This window comes from Vipera berus (genome assembly GCF_964194415.1).
Source record: "Vipera berus genome assembly, chromosome: 4".
Taxonomy (NCBI): domain Eukaryota; kingdom Metazoa; phylum Chordata; class Lepidosauria; order Squamata; family Viperidae; genus Vipera; species Vipera berus.
Window position 1 is genome coordinate 288,786 of NC_138206.1, and position 18,746 is coordinate 307,531.

An 18,746-nucleotide genomic window follows, 5' to 3' on the forward strand; every position below is an offset into this window, starting at 1 on the left:
TTCAGGGACCTCTTGATGAGGGTCCAGGGAGGAGGCATGCAAGCTCCCCCTTAAGCAAAGCCAAAGGCTGGAGAAGCTGAACAGAAGGTGCTGCATCTGTATTTTGGGGAAGGGGCCTTCCTTTTGCCTGAGCAGAGCAGCTTTGCCAGCACAAGCCCCCCCATCAGTGGGGGGGGGAGCACTTGCATCAGAATGGCCTGAGGCTGCTCTCATTTGGCCGTCCTCCTTGGGGGGGGGAGTGGGTGTGACACGGCCTTCAGGGCTGCTTGCCTTAGACCACAGGATGTGATGCCATCCCCTGGCCGGGGAGGGGGGGGCGGGGGGCCCACTGCTTCCTCTCTCCTTCTGCAGAAAAGGGTTGCACAATCAGGGCAGCTGCGCAACACCTGGGCTGGCAAAGCACCAGGCAAACCACCGCCGCCGCCGCCCGCCCGTTGAACCGGCGGTTTAGCCCTCGGAGAAGAACGAGGCCCCGTTGCGAGGAGCCGCGGGACACGCGAAGAACTCTCTCTCTCTCCCCCACCCCCCAAGCTTAGGGCGTTGTGTGGCTCCGGCCACCTTGCCTTGCTTAAGAAACCGGGCTCCCCTTGCGGATCGTGTCAGGCGGGGCTCCGCCACGCTCCAGCTGAGGGGGCTCCCAAGGCCTCGCGCCAGGGCCTGCAGGAGCTGATGGAGCCCCCCGAGGCACCCAATCCACGCGGCACCTAAGGCGGCCACAGAAACAGCCCTTTCGAGGGTCCGCGCTCCAGCCCGGCCGCGTATGGCGGCGGAGGGTGGGCAGAGAGAGGGGCCCAAGGAAGAGGCTGGGACCCGGGAGCCCCTCCGGGCCACGATCCCGGTTTCCCTCCTCGCAGGAGACCCCGAGCGCCGCCTTCGCGTCCCGCACAGCCACCGCGCGGCCGGCTTTGTCGCGGGAGGCCGCGAGGCGCTCGAAGCAGCGCCCGGGACCGTCCCGGGGCGCGTGCAGAGCGCCTCCGCCGCGGTGGGGGCGGGGCCCGCAGGTGGGGGCGGGCCGAGGCGGAGACTGCGGCGGGAGGGCTCCTCCCGGCGGGCGGGGCTTGCGCGGGCGGCGGCGCGGGGAAAATGGCGGCGGCGGCGGCGGCACCCAGGTAAGGCCGCCCCCTGCGCCCGGGGAGGGGCTTCGGGACCCCCGGCGCTCCCCCTCCCCTCCGCGCCCTTCCTCCACCGGGCCTGCGAGCCGCGCGCCCGGCCAGCCTCTGCGCGCGCGAGGGGGGTGCAAGCGGGACGCCTCCCCAGCTGACCCCCTCCTGACCGGCCTCTCTCCCCCCTCGTCCCCCCAGTTGCAGCGCGTGCGGGACAGGAGCTCCGCCGGCCGCCCCCGCGGATGGGTAAGCGGGCACTGGGCCGGGGGCGCTGCTGCTCCTGGTGGAGCCCGCCGGGGGTGGCGGGGTGGGGGCTGCAAACCGGGGCTGGCGCTGCTTCGCCCCTTCCGTTGCGCCAGGCTGGAGGGGCCCGTCGGGTGCAACCGGGCGCCCGCGGGCGCCGGCAGGATCTGTTCCCCTGGGGGTCCCGGCTGGCAGCGCCTCTCCGTCCGTCCTGCCGCAAAGGGGCAGCCTGGTGCTTTCGGGGTTCGCCTGCGGCCTGCGCACCGCCGGATCGTGGCGGGGCAGGGAGGCCGAGGGAAGCCGGTCCGGGCCGCCCGGGACCCTGATGCTGCTTGCGCCGGAGCAGGGGGGCTGATTGGCGGCTGTGGCGGGCGGTGCGGGGGCGTCCGCCTTGGGGGCCGGAGCTGCCAGGAAGGCGGGTGCGGCGAGGGTCCCCGCGGGGGGCGGGAGAATCCCGGGGAAGGCAGCCCCAACGCATCACGGCTAGGCTTTGCAGTGGGGGGGGGGCTTCCGCAATGGGCCCTTCTGGGTGATGGTCTCCCGATCCCGCGGGTCTCTGCGGCTCCGGCTGCTGCGCATCGTCTCGGACACCAGGCACCGGGGCGGGGGGCGGCGGCTGGCTCTTGGCGGGACGGCCTCTCTCGGCCAAGGGGACTCCCGCGGGGCTGCCGGCTCCGGTCGCGCGGCAGCTGCGCGCCCCAGGCTGCAATCCGGCGCCCGCTGCCAGGCAACAGCTGCTGCCGGGTATCGCCCGTCTTGGGTGCGCCCCTTTGGCCGCAGCGCCCTCCGCAGTCGGGCGGGCATCGTCTGGGCGGGTAGCCGGGCTGGTCCGCCTTGCCGCAGAGGGAGATTTCCGCCTGGGGGCTGCCCTGCTTCTGCAAGGTGGGGGGGAGGAAGGTCCAGCCGGCGCTGGGGTTGCGGTGGCCATCCTGCCTGGACTTGCCCTGGCTGGCGTCTCAGGTGAGGGGGGGAGACCACCTCTACCTCCTCCCCCGGGTGGCTGTGCTTATGGAGGGGCAGAGAACATGCTCAGGGGAGCTTGTCCTCTTTTGGGGGGAGCAGGAGGGGCTGGAGGAAGACCCCGTCTGCTCCTGGAGGCCAAAGAGCAGCCAGGTGGGGTGGGGGTCTTCTCCAAATCAGAGGCTCAGGAACAGGATGGGGGCTGCTCTGGGGAAGCTGCATGGAGGTGGGGGCTGAGCTCATGGTGAAAAGCCCCCAAAGTGTAGGCCTCCATCCTGGATTGAAGGCTTACTTTGGAGCAGTTCTCTGTCCCCCCCCCCGTTTCTGGGGGGATTGCCAGCTCCCCCCTGCAGGTGCCCCTGCCTCTGTTCCCCCAGGCTGTTGCTGTTTCCAAGGTCTGTCGGCCTTGTAAAAACAGCTAAATTTAGCCCAGAGGCTGTGAAAGTGCAGCTCCTCCTTGGCTGAGCGGGTGGGTGGTTCCAGGCCTGGCGTTGCTGTGCCCCCCAAGGGAGTCCTCTGGGCGGCTGGAGGTCGGGTTGTTCTGCCCTCCTTGTGGGCCCCTCCCAACCGGGTGGAGGAGGTGTCCGTCCCTCCCCCAAAGCCCCCCTGGGACCTTGGCTGCCCGCTCTGCCCTGGCCGGCTGGCTCAGGCCCTGGCCTCTGCCCGCCAAGGAAGCCCGGGAGTGGAAGAATCCTGTGAAGGACTTGCCCCCCCCCCCCAACTTGAGCTGTTCCTCTTTCTTGGAGTTCTTGTATCACCAGGCGACCCCGTGGGGCCTTGGCAGCCCTTCCCCTCCCCACAAAGTCTATTTCTGGCTAAGGACAAGGTTCTGGGGGGGGGGCTCCTCTGCCCCCCAGCAGGAATGGACGCAGGCTCTGAGTTGCCTGAGCCCCAACCGCACCTTAGGCTGTGGGGCAGGAGCTGCTTCATTCCCAGGGACACCAATGAGTTTGGCACCGCTTGTGGGGCTGCTGGTTTGCCAGGGAGGAGGTGTGGGGGCAGACGGCCTCTAGGGTGTCCCTTTCCTTCTAGATGTGGGGAAGTGGGGCTCCCCTCTGCCTGTGACCAGTTGGGAGCCTTCGTGCTGCAGTGAGGGGTGGGCTCACCAGGGTGGGGGCTGGGCTGCTCCTGCAACCCACACACAGACGGGGGCCCTCTGAGCATCCTGATTGGCAGCTTCTGCCAAGGGGGCGCCCTACTCAGAGGGAGGGCAGCAGTTGCTGGAGGGGCACACCAGCCCCCTGCTGAATGACAGGGGGGGGGTCTTGTAGAACTCCTCTTCCTGCCCCACAATCCTCAGCTTCTTTGTCGAGGGAACCTGGGGTGACTTGCACCGAAGGGGGGACCCAGCAATTTTGGGAGAAGAGCTGCATCTGGCCGAAGAGGCAGGAACTGTCCCGCATACGCAGCGGGATGGGGGGGCTGGCTATCCTGGGGAGGGGGACATGGGACAGCCGAGCCTGATTGATTTCTGCTGGGTCGGTTTTCCTGGGGGGGGGGCAGAAGGCATTTGGCTGTGGGGGTCTGCTGCCTGCCGGGAGGAGAGCTTGTCAGCCCTGGCACACTCTCTGTCCCCCCCCCCCCGGCCTTGCACATCTGGGCTGAGGGAGCCTCTGCTGCCCCTTCCTAAAACAAAGAGCCTGTGTGTTGCCGTCTTGTGTGTGTGTTTAAGGTTTAAGGTTTATTAAATTTATATGCCGTCCTTCTCCCTGAGGACTCAGGGCAGCTCACAACAATAAAAAGTTAAAAGATATAAATACAAAAATTAAAAGAGGATTAAGCAATATAAGAAATAAGAACAGTTTAAACCAATAAAAAACCAAATTTAAAAACTATGATCAGTCCAGGCCCGCTTGTTGGAATAACCAGGTCCTTAGGTCACGGTGGAAGGACCGAAGGTCAGGGGCCATCCGCAGCTCCGGGGGCAGTTCGTTCCAGAGGGTCGGTGGGCCCACAGAGAAGGCTCCCCTCCTGGGGGTCGCCAGCCGGCATTGCCTGGCCGACGGCACCCTCTGTGTGTGTGTGTTGCTGCAGCCTCTGGATGGGTCTGCCGGTCAGTCAGTGGGCCCTGCTGGGCAGCACCTGCGGGCAGCAGCCTTGTCCCCGGGATCCGCCCCAGAGGGGGCCGGGGCTGCCCTGGAGAACAGCTGCCTGCCAGTGAGGCCAAGCTGACCTGGGGGATAGATGGGGAGGAGGCTGGGGGGAGGCTGCATCTTTTGTGCCCCAGAATTTAGCTGCCCCCCAACAGAGGAATTAATCTAGGGAGTTAATGGGAACCCCACAAACACAAACCTGGCCTAGTTCTGGCTGCCAGCTCCTGCTATGTGCCAGCCTTTTCCAGCCAAGTCCGGTTTGAGAGGTAGGGGTCACCTGGTGGGGGCATAACTCCCTTACCTACATCCCCAAGGAGGGATGTTGGGGTCCTTTCAAGCACTCCTCCCTTGGCCCCCTTTGCTTTGCGTGGGGAAAGTCTCCTGGCCCTGAAGGTATCTTGGGGATCATCTAGTCTGACCCCTATCAAACAGCACCCCCAGCCAACGCCCATCGAGCCTCTCTTCGGATGCCGACAGGGCAGGGCAGGCCAGCTCCCCATGTAAAATTGGCTTCCTTGAACCTCTGGGCCCCTGGCTTCCGCTCGGCGGTCCGCTTGGAAGAGTAGTAGGGCACCTCCCCACAGGGGTCCCCTCTGCCCCAGTGCCTTCCAGGACTTCCCACACCCTCGGCCTTATTGCCCTGGCTCCCTCCTCGAGGGGGACCTCGGATCGCCCATGTGTGCCCCCCCACGATGCTAGCTGTGGTCCGAGTGGCAGAGGAGAGAGAGGATGGCGTTGGCTTTGTTTGCAGCTGCGTCACACCATTGGCTTAGCTCAACTGGCAAGTCGCCAAAACGCCCAAATCCTTTTCAGAGGAGCAGCTACCGGTCTGGTATCCCTCCTTCCTTGAAACGTCTTTCGCACCTCTGCTGTTTCCCACACAGACACGATGGGGCTTTGCTGGGGCTTCTCCGGCTCCTTGGGGAACACACTGGACAGCTGAGCCCGCAGGTGCGTCCTGCGCAATCCGAGCGATTAGCTGGGAGCTGAGCAGTCTGGAAAAGTGGCTCCCGTTTGTCAGCTTGTTTCAGATTTCCTTTTCCTGTAGCACCACAAGGCACCTTATGTAGCATTCCCTCTTCCGGTGCCTCCCAACACAACAGCCCTGTGGAGTAGACCGGGCAGAGGGGTCAGATCAGTGTCCCCTTGAGCTTTTCTACTGTGGGATTTGTGAATTGTAGCACTCAACTAGCTTAACCGTGGGAGGTATTTCTTTGGCTGCCCACCCTCCCCCCTTCGCTCTGATGCCTGTGGTCAAGGGCAGGTCTGGGAGCCCCGGTGAAGCTTGGCCTCTCCGGACATTATTATCCCCTCCCCACAGAGTGATGGGAAGAACTGCAGCCCCATCCCCATCTGGGCTGATGCAGATTCGGTTGTGCCCCATGGATTTTCCCGGCTGCTGTGTAATGCCGGGGGTGGGTGGGTAAAGGGCAGCAGCCGGGTGGGAGGCAGTGGGGGCTGAGTCGGCCTCGGGGGTCTTCCTGCTGATCCTAGCTGGGGTGGTCTTCAGCCTTTTCTGCCACCCAGGGCAGCTGGCCCCGACAGAAGACTTCCTGACCAGCAGGAACGTGTGAATTGCTTCGCATGGGGGGCAGGTGGAAAGCCTCATTTAAGGGGGGGGGCAGTGGGAAGGTGCCTGCCACGAGTGAGGCCTCCGTGGGCTCAGAGGTGCCCGTCTAGGGAGGGCGGCTTTTAGGTGCCAGGGAACCATCAGCCTTATGTGCAGGTGAACATCACTAACTATCCACAACCTACGCAAGGGGTGATGGGGCTAAGCGAAAGGAAGTGGGCACCACCGGGTAGATTTCCCCACCATTGAAACAAGACTTCAGTTGAAAACCCCAGTGTTGACGCCTTTCTGGCTGGGGGGGGGGGGTGTTTGATGGCGGGCAGGGTCGCCCTTTCTCCCCTGGCCCAGTGTTTAGGTTGGGCCACCCGCCTGCCTGCCCTTGGCAAGGGCTCCCCTCCCGGCTGGTTGAGACCAAGACTCGGCTGGTGGGCTCCGACGGCCAGTCTGGGAAGGCCTTGTGCTTGCCTGGGGCTGAGCAGACACCGGCTTCCTTGTGGGCCCTCAGGGAGGGGCGGCTGCGGCTGAGAGTCTGACCATTGCAGTGAAGCCGGACTCCTCCTCGGACGGGGCCCTGTGGCTCCGGTTTGGCTGGAGCATCCCTGCAAGGCTGGAGAGCAGGTGGTCCCGGTGCTGCCTGGGTGCTGGGTAAGGGGCTTCTGCACCTTTATGTCCAGTCTGGCGTGGGGGGGGGTTGAGGGAGGCCGTGCCTTGGCCTGCCCCTGCCTCCTTGTGGCTCCCGGAAGGGGCAAAGTCCAAGGAAACGAAAGCCGAGCAGCTGCTTCCGCCTTCTTGTCTTGGCGGCAGCGGGTGAGTGAGCCTGGGGGGACGCTTGCCCCATGTTGGGGATGGGGAGGTGGTCTTAGTCAGGTTTCCAGTCAACCCCGCCTTCAAACCCCTGCTGGGGGGGATGGGGTCTGTCCCGGGTGGGAAAGCTGGAGACCCGGGGGGGGGGCAGGTCCAGCAGGAGGTCTGGGCGTGTTGTGGCTCTGGGGAGTCTCCCTTCTGGGCTGGTGGCCCTGGGTGGGCTGCTGCTGACCCCCCCTCAGCACCCTTTGGCCAGTCTTGGCCCAGTCCCTGTTTTTCGTGGCCTGGGAAATTTTGGGATGGCCAGTGGCCGAGGCCCAGGGCTGCCCAAAAGGGTGGAGCAGAGCTTCCCCCTGGCTCTCCTTGGCTGAGTGGCCACTGTAGCCGAGCTCTGTGCCGGCCCTCGCAGCCCGTCCTGAGCCGGCCTTCCCTTGGCCATTGCGGAGGGTGCTTTGCTCCCGCTGGCTCTTCGAGGTCTTGTGGTCAGCAACCCCCCCCCTTCACTCCTCTGTTTACTTCCAGATTGCAGTAGAAACTGACGTTGGTGTTGGTGTGGGGGAAGGCTTGTAAATCCAGAGGTGTCACCAAGTTCTCCCTCCCTCCCTCCCGTTGTGATGGGGGTGTGGTTTGGATCTGGATTTGGGGATAATGGGGGTTTCGAAACAAGGGGTCCTTTTTAGGGAGTGGGGGGGGCCTTTGCCGTTCTCAGCTTGAGCTTAGCTGAAGCTCGCATTTGTGGCCCTTTCGGTGCCTGTGAGAATCCTTCGTGATCCGTTGACCCAAGACCGAGGGCCCCGCCAGCCTCCTTTGGTGCGGGAGGGGGAAGGGGGGGCTGCTCAAGGGTGGGGTGCTGGAATGAAACTCCCATAAGCAGCATTTGCAACCTGGCTCCATTTCAAGCTTCGGTTTCTACAGGTGTCCTTGAATGTTGCACGTTGTGTAAAAATACATCAGTGCGACTTTAAAAGTTATAATACTTAATTAGACATTTCAAGAGTTATGCTTTGCAACAGGGCATTTTTTTAAAAGTCCCTCTCCCGGTCTTACCCAGAGCTGAGAGAGGCAGCTGGCTGGTCTCAGCTCAAAGGGCATCTTCCTGCTGGCACCCTGGTGCCAACTGCTCCCCTCGCCCAATTGCTGGAGCCAGGATCCTGCGCTGCTCCCCTTGCCTGGGCAGGTCAAAGTATCAGAATGTAAACAGGGCCTGCAAGATGGGGGTCGGCTTCCCCCATAACTGGAAAACCTGGGCCGGGGCTGGTGGGTACAACGGGAGGACCTCTTGAGGGGGCCTTGTAGGAAGCCTATCCCTGGGGTGGGGGTGGGGAACTCAGGGAATCCCAAATAGAGCTGAGCGTCCCAGCCTACACCCCCCCCCCAACCCCAGGGAAGAATCTGCCTCTCCTCCCTGGGCAGGCTTGAAGGCGGCCCACGTGCTGAGGGTCAGCCCTGCCTCACCTGGAGCCTCTAAGCAAGACCGGTGCTCAAGACCATCGGCTGGAGAGAAGTGTGGTTGACGAGAAGCCAAGTGAAGTACAGGAGTGCCAAGCCAGAACTTGAAATTGGTGTGCCAAAAGCCCAAGTGTTTTGGCACCCCAAACTTCCCCACGTCCCTCTGCTGGTCCCTCCCCCCATCCAATCAATTTCGAAGAAGGAGATGTTTTGGAAACGGCTCTTTGCAGCCAGGAGCGACCTTGAAAGGCCGTCTGGGGAGACACCTTCCCTTTCTTTTTTTTTTTAATTGAAAAGTTTTACAGTACATTTTATCTTTAACAATCCCCCCCTCCCTCCCCCCACCCCTACCTAACCCTCCCTATCCCTCCCCCCCATTCCCCCCCCCACTTCCCAGAGCTAAGTACAAGGTATAAAAACAAAGAACAATCATAAACATCCATATGCTAACAACAATAAACTATTAATTCTATCGCCCTCTAGCTCATATAAGATAACTACAAGCAATACTAATGTTACATATAAAAAGAAAAAAAAAGAAAAAAGAAAAGGAAACTTATTCAAATGCTAAATGAAACTTTTTAGTCCCATATTTGTTCTGGATATAATCAATCCACTTTTTCCACTCCATAATATAACGTTCTTGCGAATGATCTTTCAAGTAAGCCGAAATCTTTGCCATTTCCGCCAGGTCAGAAACTTTTAGAGTCCATTCTTCTATAGTTGGCAGTTCCTCCTTCTTCCAATATTGACCTATTAAAAGTCTTGCTGCTGTAATTAAATTCAGCATCAACTTAGTGTCCACAACAGTAGCATCTGTAATTATGCCCAATAAAAACAATTGCGGACAAAACTTTATCCTTTGCTTGAAGATCTTCTGCATATTCCACCAAATTTTTATCCAAAAAGCCTTAACCTTTTTACAGGTCCACCATATATGAAAATACGTTGCATCTTCGCCACCACATCTCCAACATTTTGACTGATAGTTCGGATACATACTTGCAAGCTTTTTAGGATCTAAATGCCATCTATAAAACATTTTATAAAAGTTCTCTCTTAGGTTTTGGGCTTGCGTAAATTTTACGTTCCTCACCCAGATCTTTTCCCACGTGTCCATTGTAATAACTTCTTGAATATTCTGGGCCCATTTTATCATACAATCCTTAACAAGTTCTGTTTCTGAGTCAATATCTATCAATGCAAGATAAATCCGTTTGATATGTGCTGGACCCTGGTTTCTAATTTGCTTTATCAAATTTTCATCAGTCATTGAGAAACCAATTTTCTGATCTTCTTTCCACCTGGCACGTAATTGAGTATATTGAAACCAAGTTTGAACGATCTTCTCATCTCGCAAGAGATTGTACGGCTTCAAACACCAGACGTTCCTTTCCAAGCTTAAGATCCCCTTATACGTAATCACATCATGTTTGAAGCCAACATTTATGTTTTCTATTGCATGTTTCGGGATTGCCCACAATGGCATCTTGTAGTCTAACTTATGTCTATACTTCTTCCAAACTCTCAACAATGCCTGTCTTAAAATATGCACTTTAAACACATTATCTACACCTTCCCTTTCTGAACGTCTACTCCCTCCCCAGTGCTGCCCCTCCTTCTCCCCAGACTGGTGCCAAAGCGGTTGCAGAGCGCAGGAGTGAGGTGGCAGTTGTGGCACTGAGATCTGCAACGAGGTGCCGCGCTTTTCCATCCCTCTTGAGCGTGCCACTGCCCTGCCTGTCCCTTGCCTAGGCTGGCGGATGCGGATCCCGCCTGGTGGCACTGCTGGGAAGGCTGCTGGGAAGCTGGCCCTGGCTTTGGGTGGTGGCAGTCCCAGCAGTCTTCCCTCGCAGCACTCCCAGCTGGCGGTGCCCTTCTGTCCTGGGACGCACGGCCAAGCCTTCTCCCCGTGGCCTCCGGCGGTCCACAGCCTTTGGGAAGGAAAGCTGAAATGAAGCTGGCTTCCCCGCTCTTGCAGCTCAGGGCCCATGGGGCTGAGCTCACGGGGTCCTCTGCTGGCGGTGGCTGCTGGTCCTTGCAAACGGGCCATGCTTGCTTTAAAAGGAGCCGAGACCGTCTTCCTGGCAGCTCCACCGGGCAGTTGTGCTGATGAAGCAGCTGAGATCTCTGTCGGACCAGCCGGGGAGCCGCTGTCAGCTGGAGGTCGGTTCCCCTGGCTCTTTGGGCACGGGCTCCATTTCAGTTCTTGGGAGCAAATCCCTCCTGGGGCGGTTTTGTGGGCATTGAAGGCATCTGCCTTATCAGGAGTGACCAGCCTGTGGTGTGCCCTGAGTGAGGGACATGCAGGAGGCCTTCCAGCTGAGCTGAGAGGCCATTTCAAAGCTGGACACTATCCGGAAACCCTGGCGCTGCCCGTTGGCAGAATGACGTTCAGGAAGTGGTTTCTGAGCCTCACTTCGGCTTCTGATGAGAGAAAATGCAGAAGCACTGAAGGGGCCCTTCTTGTGCCAGGGCGCCCCAATGGCAGCTGCCCGTCATGCAGCTTTTGCCTCCTCATCTCCTTGGAGCCTCCCCCCCTTTCCTTGGCACCTGAGGAGGTCCCTGGCCTTCCCTGGGTTTTGTGCCAAGACCCTCCGGGCACTCGAGCGCTTGAGCCCCAGCAGTTGCCCGCTGGCAGGTGGCAAGGGATTTCCCTGGCACGGACCTGACGTCTCCACTTTGCTTATTCACGGTGAACTTGGCAGCCGCGGTTCCTGTTCCAGGGCTGGGACGCTGGGTGCTCCCTAAGAACAGGCAGCCTTGGCCAGGCCAAACGGCTTGGGTGGGGGTGGGGGTGGTGCGGAGCGTCCTGAAGTTGCCCTCGTCACTTGGCAGAGCCCTCTTCTGCCTGGGAAACTGGCCTTCCACGGGGAGAGCATCTGAGCCCAGAAGGTGGGGCTGGGACCATGTGCCCCCCCCTGCTCAAGGGCCTCTTTCCCCCTCTGCTACTCTCCTGTAGCAAAAGCCTTGCGGGGCCTCCCTCCCCTCTGGGGTCGAGAGCAGCTGGTGCCCACCTGCCAAGGGCTCTGAGTCGTTTGCCTGACAGCTGCATCTACCCCCTTCCTTGACTGGTGGGTCTGCTTTCCAGAGTTCTGATTCTCCAGCCCTGGAGGGTCTTCTGCCCAAGCACTTGGGATCCCCCTCCGGCCCCCCACAGCCCACGTTCTCTATCTTGTGTTTGCAGCTTGGCACCACCTCTGTAGCAACATGGATGCCCCAGCCAGGAGACTGGCGGCTTCTCACCTGCTCTGCCTCACCCGAGGCCACCTTTGACCTGCCTGCAGCCCCCTCCCCTCCCGGTTGTTCTGTCTGGGAGGCCCCTCCCCATGGAGAAGATGAGCTGGCTGAGCAAACTGAACCCCCGAGCGGCAGCTGGGCCGAAGGCGAGCCGGGGTGCCAGCCTGCAGGGCCCGGTGATGGCGGACCCCGAAACCTGCCTGATGGTCTTCAAGAACCACTGGGCTCAGGTGAGTGGTTCAGGTGAGTGGCTCAGGTGAGCAGCTTTGGGCAGCCCGGGGCAGCGCGAGCGGGCAGTGGAGCGCAGAGGACCACAGCCAGTGTGTGTGGCGCAGACGGGATGGGTGTGCAAGGAACCCTCCCCACGTCAGGGCACCCCCTGGAATGGGTCTGGCCCAGTAGGGGACGGACCCAGCCCGACACATTTCCTCTCTGGGTAGGTGCTAAGGATTCTGGAGAAGCGCGGGCCCCACATGGCCCCGGGCTCTGCGGACGACCTGAGCGCCGTGCGCAACAACACCTACCAGATGGTCACCCTGCTGGCAGAGGAGCGCCCGCGTGCCGAGCCGACGATGGGGCCCGTTTTGGAGTTTGCCGTCTCGGAGAATGTGCTGGAGCACCTGCTGGGCTGGCACCTGCAGCGGGAGGTGCCCGAGGAGCGCAAGGTGGAGCTGCTGAAGCTGTTCGAGATGCTGATCAGCCAGGCCCACCAGCCGCTGCTGCACCAGAAGGCCGTGGTGGCACCCCTGCTGCGGCTGCTGGCCCTGTGCGCCGAGCCGGCCTCGCCCCTGCTGGAGAGCAGCCTGGTGCTGCTGCTGAACCAGCTCTGCGTCTCCGTGGCCCGGGACCCCCCGCTGCTGGAGCTCTTCTTCCACAGCCCCTCCGAGCAGGGACCCCCCCACCTGCTCCTCTTCTCCCTCCTCATCCCCTGCATCCACCACGAAGGGGTCGTGGGCCAGCAGGCGCGGGACGCGCTGCTCCTGCTCATGGCCGTGTCCTCCGGCAGCCAGACCGTCGCCCGCTACATCACTGAACACTCCTACTTCTGCCCGGTAAGGCCGCGGAAATCACCGTCCGGGTATTTTTTTCTCTGCCAGCCCAGGGGAGGCGCCATTGGCCGTTGCCCTGCTGGTTTGGTTGGCACCCGGCTGCCTTTCAGAGCCTTCGTTGGCTCCTGCAAGGTAGGCCGGCGGCTGACGTGCCAAATTCAACATTTGCCTCGCGGCAATCTCTTTCATTTGTTGTTTTTAACAGCTGTTTTAAAGTGATTAAGATAACCCCGTTATTTTTTCAGGCTTCTACGTTATTTTGAGCTGAGGTTTCGGTTATATTTGTTACCCCAGAGCTGTTGCTATAGAGCGGTGAACCAGTTTTAGAAACAAATGTGGGCACCCAGAACTGCAGGCTGTGGAGGGAGGAGAAGAGACTTAAAATGTCAGGCCAGAAATAGCAAAGATGCCGCTCGGGGTCTGGGCTGTGGTTCCTCCCTGCGGTCATTTGGCAGACCCTCGTCTATGCCAGGAGTGGCTGGGTCAGTTGGCGGGGTTGGCCTGCTGGCTCTGCGCTTGCCTGACCGTGCCCGCCTGACGGGCGGTGCTGCAACTGATCGGCTGTGGAGGCACGTCCTGCAAGGGGGCCAGCTGGCTCCAGCAGTCAGCCCACACAGGCATTGGCAGGGGGTGTGGACTGCCCGTTTGCCTACCCCCCCCCCACTGGGGAAGGCCGTGTGCCCCCTCTCCTCCTCCAGATGAGTGCAAAGGAGGGGCCCTGTGCAGCTTCTTGCCCCTGGTTGGGCACTGGGACCCTGCACCTCTTGAGCTGGGGGGGGCAGCTCCCATCAGCATCCTGGTGGAAGGAGAGAGTCTCTCTTTGCTGCCTGGGGAGTTTCAGGAGTGGGACGTTCAGGCGTCTTCAGCGGCTCAGATTGAGAAACGGCTCAAGGGGGGCAGAAATCAATAAAGCCACAGCTGCTTCCCAGAGTGGATAGGCAGCCGTGCGGAGGCTCTCTGCACCCCTCTTCTCTGTCCTGGGAATCAAAGATCTGGTCCAGTTTTAGAAGTCTGGCTTGGTAATGGCTGCCCCCCCCATTATGACAGGAGCTTCCAACCCCCCCCCAGGTCCTGGCCACGGGGCTGAGCGCCCTGTACTCCTCGCTGCCCCGCAAACTTGAAGTCCGTGGGGACGACTGGCATTTCCTGCGCCGGGAGGACTGGATCGGGGTCCCGTCCCTCGTCCTGTTCATGAACTCCCTGGAGTTCTGCAATGCGGTCATCCAGGTAAGGCTGCTGTCCAGCAGGGAGAGCTGAGGTGGGCGGGGAGTGGGGCAAAGACGGGCACCCAGCCCTGAGCAGGTCTCACCCAAAAGGTGCCGCCTGGAGGGCTGAGCAGAGTCCTTAAGATTCAGCTCTTGTGGACTCTGGAGGAATGGGGGAGCGGTAGCCCCCAAGAGCAGCTCAGAGGTGTGCGGGCCCCCCCCTCTGCTAAGGCCGTGTGCAAAGGGGGCTAGGCACCCCCCCATTGGGGCGGCCTTCACTCATATGCCGGTCTCTGGATCCTGCCCCTCTCAGGTATTACCCAGGGCCCCTTTCCCCCTTCCTTGCTGCTGCCCCCCCCCCGCAGGTAGAGCACCAGGCTGTTCCTCCGATGAGCCCCCCGAGCTTAAGGGAGGGGCGGCTGCCCTTCCTGAGGTGTTTTGGCCAGGCCCAGGGTGACCAAATTTCACCTGTTGAGTGTGGGACTTGCCTAGCTGCTCTGAGCTGTTTCTCCTCTTGTGGGTCCTGGCGGGCACCCCTCCTGACTCCCCCGGCCCCTTTTCCTTGCAGGTGGCCCACCCGCTGGTCCAGAAGCAGCTGGTGGATTACATCCACAACGGGTTCCTGGTGCCAGTTATGGGCCCGGCTTTGCACAAGGTGAGGGTGGGCCTTCTCTCCCTTTCAAAAGGGGGCTGATGCCCCCTGGGTAAACTGGGGGGGGAGGGCTGCCTTTGGCCGGGCACCTGCTGCTTTGTCTATGAGACACCCAGAGCTTCTGCCAAAGACGAGCTATCGGTGGGCGGTGGTGGGCGTCTTTCCCCCCGCTGGGTCAGCCGCGTCCTCCAGCGGCAGGCCTCAGGGGCGGGGCGGGGCGGGGGGCAGCCTTTGCTGACGTCCCTCTGTCTGCAGACGTCCATCGAAGAGATGATCGCCAGCACGGCCTACCTGGACCTCTTCCTGCGCAGCATCAGCGAGACGGCCCTGCTGAAGACTTTCCTGCGCTTCCTGCTGCTCCATCACCACGACAACAGCACCATCCTCGACACGCTGGTGGCACGGATCGCCAGCAACTCCCGGGTGAGGCGGCCAGCCTGGCATGGGCACCGGGGTGTGTGGTGGGGGAGCACAAGGCTGGGAGGAAGTGAAGGCTGAAAACAGTCATTCCGCACCCCCAAATCAGTCTCCAGAAGAGAGACCCCCTTCAGCTCCCCGCCCTCCAAGGAGCAGGAGCTCGGCTTGGCAGGACGGCTTCGTAGCTCAGGGTTGCAGGAAGGCCCACCCCGAAGGGAGGGAGGGGCTCAGCGCCTTTGCCTAGTTGGGGGGGGGCTCTGGGGGGCTTCTTTAATTCTCCCCTTCCTTCTCCTTGTTTCCCCAGCTCTGCATGGTCTCCCTCAGCCTCTTCCGGACTCTGATCAGCCTCCACTGCGAGGATGTCCTTCTGCAGCTGGTGCTGAGGTACTGGGGGATCCTTGCAGGGGGAATCCGGGGATCCCTGAGGGAGGGGTCGCTTTGCCCAAAGCGGGTGGGGGCAGAGAGGCCTTCTTTGTGGGGAAGGGGAAGCGAATGTCCCCCCAGCAGTGCTGAAGCCAGAGGAGGAAGGTCTGCCCGGCATCTCTTTGGAGGGGTGGCAGGAAAATGACTCCCTTTAGAACAGCTGCCCGGGCACCCCTTCATCTGCTTGGCATCTTTGGATGGGGAGCGCCCCCTGGTGGGCCTCCAGCACAGTGCAGGTTTAGTTCATCTGCTTGGCATCTTTGGGTGGGGAGCGCCCCCTGGTGGGCCTCTAGCACAGTGCAGGTGGTGCCACAGCTCTTTACTCATGAGCTGCTGTTTCCCCCTTGTAGGTACCTGATCCCCTGCAGCCACGTCATGCTGAGCCAGAAAAGGGCGGTCAAGGAGCTGGACCTGTATGGCAAGGCCGCTGCCAAGTTCCTCTCGCTGATCCCTCGCTGCTGCTGCCCGGAGAGCCTGCCCACCCCTGAACAGGAGGAGGAACGCGCAGCCTGGTCCAAGGGTGAGGCTAAGGGGGAGAGCCTAACCAACAGGGCTCCCTCCTGGGGGGGGGGTCTCTGCCTGTACATGCAGAGCCCCTCCTGTTGAGGACGGGGCTCTGTCCAGAGTGGCTTTGTGACCTTGCTTGACCCTCCTTCATCCGTATCCCCAGGCCATGGCAGCCCCAGCGTAGACTCTTCTTCCGTGGTGACCGTCCCCAAGCCCTCCACGCCGTCTCGCATCTCCTTCTTCACCCGCCAGTCCAGCTTCAGCATGGAGGCCCCCAGTCCCACGCCCCACTCTCCAGGGACGCCCACGGGCAGCCCTGGTCACCATCCCGGCAGGTGGGAGGAGGTCTCGGAGCTGGAAGGGAACTACCTGGAATACCTGCGGGATGCGCGGCTCAACATTGACCACTGCGTTCGTGCCTGTCGCGTCTGGTCAGCCCCCTACGATGGGGAGGAGCCCAATGCTGGCAGCTTAGGTCCGCCTCCGGATGCCTCCTCGACAGCCAACGCATCCGTCCACCCCAGGGGGCCCCCGCCAGAGCCTGCACCTGCCTCCCCCCGGACTAAAAAGCGGGGAGCGAGCCTAGAAGGGGCCCCTGCTGGTCTGCCACCCGGCACCGCCCCACCCGCGGACACCAAAGACAAGCACCCTCTGCTTAACGGGGCCCACCTGGACGCTGGCATCAAGAAGGGCCGCTGGTGCCCGCCTGAGGGCCTCTTGGAGAACGGGTCGGTCCCGTCCCCCGGCCCTTGGGAGGCCGCCTCCTGCCTGGACTTGCCTGTGGGCGAGGGGCTGAGCCAGGCCCCCCTGGAGAATGGGGGGCCGCTGACGGTTGAGGAGTTCCATCGGGAACTGTGCCAGCTACAGGACGAGATGGCCAATGGGGGCCGAGCCGAGGAAGACCCTGCGTCAGACCCGCCTCCCGAGCCTGAACCGCTTTCCCTGGAGGAAGAGGACGCCTACCACCACCTCTCCTCCTGCCCCGAGGGCTCGGCCCCCGCCCCACCTGCTGACCCCCTGTCCCAGATCATCAGCAGCCCCCCCCGGCCCTCGGGGCAGCCTCCCAGCCAGCCTTTCACCGGTGAGTTTCTTTCTCCAGGACCCCCGGGCGGGGTTTCCCTTCCCGCCTTGGGCTGTTGCCCTGCCTGTCCGTCACGTTGCCCTCCCAGGGAAGGAGGTTCTTGCGACCCTTCGTGCTGTTTGTTTCCTAAAGGGCCCTTTTAAGGGAAGCTGCTGCCTGGCCATTTTTGGTCAGGGGTCTTCCGGGCTGCAATCGGTGAACCGGCTCACGAGGGTTCTGAACCACCAGGGGAGAGCGGAGGGGAGGGGCCCTTCCCATCTCCGGCGGCCTCTCAGCTCCAGTGTAGGCCGCCCAAGCGGCAGGATTGGTGCCCCTCCCACCCGAGCCCTCCTGTACAGCAGCCCAGGGACCGGGGAGGGCCCATGTCTCGCTCCACCCGTCTGACGGTGGCCACCTGTGTCCGCAGGCCCCTTCCTGGGCATCCTGCTGGCCAAGCTGGAGAACATGCTGCAGAATTCGCTCTACGTCAACTTCCTGCTGACGGGGCTGCTGGCCCAGCTCGCCTGCTACCCACAGCCCCTCCTGCGCTCCTTCCTGCTGAACACCAACATGGTCTTCCAGCCCAGCGTCAAGTCCCTCCTCCAGGTAGCCCTGCGGCCAGTGGGGAGGGGGAGGGGCGCCCCAGGCTCTCCCTGCAGGAGGTGGCTGACGGTCTGGCTTCCTCCCCCCTCCGGCAGGTTCTGGGCTCCGTGAAGAACAAAATCGAGGGCTTTGCGGCCAGCCAGGAGGACTTCCCCTCGCTGCTCTTCAAGGCCAGGAAGTACCTGATTGCCCGGGCCAGGCCGGACGGCCCCGACGCCACCAACCCCTTGCCTCCCCTGCGCCGCCCTGAGGCCCTCGGTGAGCGAGGCGGGGCCCTTGGCGAGGGAGGAAGGGCGCCTGGGGGGCTTGGCTGGGGGGAGGGGGAGGGGCTCTCCTGGGACGGCTTGCTTGCTGGGAGGGCTGCCAGGGCCGGGCGCTCAGTGGCCCTGGCGAGGCTCGGCCTTCGCCCACTGGCCGTGAGGCTGCCAGCCTTGACCCGTGTCCACTCTCCCGCCAGTGAAGAGCCGGAAGCCCACCATCGGGGAGCTGATCATGCGCCACACCAACAGCCCCACACGGGCTCGCCAGGCCGCCCAGCTGGCGCTGCAACATGTGCGCGAGGGCCAGGTGCTGCAGGCGCTCTCGGGTGGCTCCCTCTTCCGCAGCTCCGCCGAGAAGCAGGGCGAAGCGCTGCGGGTGAAGAACGCCATCTACTGCGCGGTCGTCTTCAGCGAATTCCTCAAGGAGCTGGCGGCCATCGCTCAGGCCCACGCCGTCACCTCGCCCTTCCTGCTGGAGCCCCCCCCGGAGTGACGCCCCCATCTCTCCTCCCCAGGCTCCGCAGCCTGTCAGGCCCACCGGTTGGGGTGGGGCACCCGCAGGGAGGCCCCCCCTCTTTTTAAAACTCCATACCAGGACATGGACCTTTTTAATTTATTGGGAATGAATGTTTTTTTTCTGGAAAATTTGTTTGTTGCAATATATATAGATATATATATCTATAAGAAGCTGCTTCTGCCTGCCCTCCGCGGCGTGTCTGTGTCTTGGGCGGGGCCGCCCCTCGCCCATCCATACGTGGGTCCTTGGGCAAGTTGGTCTCCATGCCCAGCGCTCTCTCAGCCCTTCTCCCTCTCTCTACCCCGGGCCTCTGAGGGGGGCAGCTTAAGCCAGAGCAGGGACCCTCTTGCTTTTTTCTTTTCCTACCGGGGGGCACCTCAAGCTCCCCAACAGGGCTTTGCGCAGCTGTGCTGTATGCCCCCCCCCGGTGCCAGCTTGCCAAGGATCCAAGACGGGAGCCACCACAGGGCTGATCTTTCCTGTCCTCCGGGGCCTTGGCTGGAGGGACCCTGCTGCCCCCCGTCTGGAGAACAGCCCCCCCCAGCCAGGCCAGAGTCTGGGGATTGCTGCATGTGAAACAAGGTAATTTAT

The 18,746-nt window shown here is 61.9% G+C and overlaps 1 protein-coding gene across 4 annotated transcripts; it reads left to right on the forward strand.

Annotated features, from left to right (window-relative positions):
- The first annotated feature begins 1,058 nt into the window (after positions 1-1,058).
- Positions 1,059-18,329, forward strand: FHIP1B (FHF complex subunit HOOK interacting protein 1B). 4 transcript variants are annotated; one of them, XM_081327473.1, is made up of 13 exons: positions 1,064-1,109; positions 1,302-1,349; positions 11,410-11,692; positions 11,903-12,514; positions 13,580-13,738; positions 14,285-14,371; positions 14,624-14,791; positions 15,090-15,169; positions 15,559-15,728; positions 15,879-16,796; positions 17,203-17,381; positions 17,474-17,636; positions 17,836-18,329. In XM_081327473.1, exons 3-13 carry the CDS (start codon positions 11,552-11,554, stop codon positions 18,129-18,131), a joined length of 2,973 nt encoding a protein of 990 aa, XP_081183599.1. In that variant the 5' UTR covers positions 1,064-1,109; positions 1,302-1,349; positions 11,410-11,551; the 3' UTR covers positions 18,132-18,329. The 4 variants fall into 4 exon arrangements, with proteins under 4 accessions (XP_081183600.1, XP_081183599.1, XP_081183602.1 ...); XM_081327474.1 differs by lacking the exon at positions 1,302-1,349 and having other exon boundaries at positions 1,059-1,109; XM_081327476.1 differs by lacking the exon at positions 1,064-1,109 and having other exon boundaries at positions 1,297-1,349; positions 11,410-11,705.
- The last annotated feature ends 417 nt before the right edge of the window (positions 18,330-18,746 follow it).

What these genes read in the sequence shown, in the direction of transcription:
- FHIP1B (XM_081327474.1), top strand. Translation starts at nt 11,552, where the DNA reads ATGGAGAAGATGAGCTGGCTGAGCAAACTGAACCCCCGAGCGGCAGCT. An exon ending in ACGCGCAGCCTGGTCCAAGG is followed by an intron (nt 15,729 to 15,878) that starts GTGAGGCTAAGG and finishes CCGTATCCCCAG; the next exon opens with GCCATGGCAGCCCCAGCGTA. An exon ending in GCGTCAAGTCCCTCCTCCAG is followed by an intron (nt 17,382 to 17,473) that starts GTAGCCCTGCGG and finishes CCCCTCCGGCAG; the next exon opens with GTTCTGGGCTCCGTGAAGAA.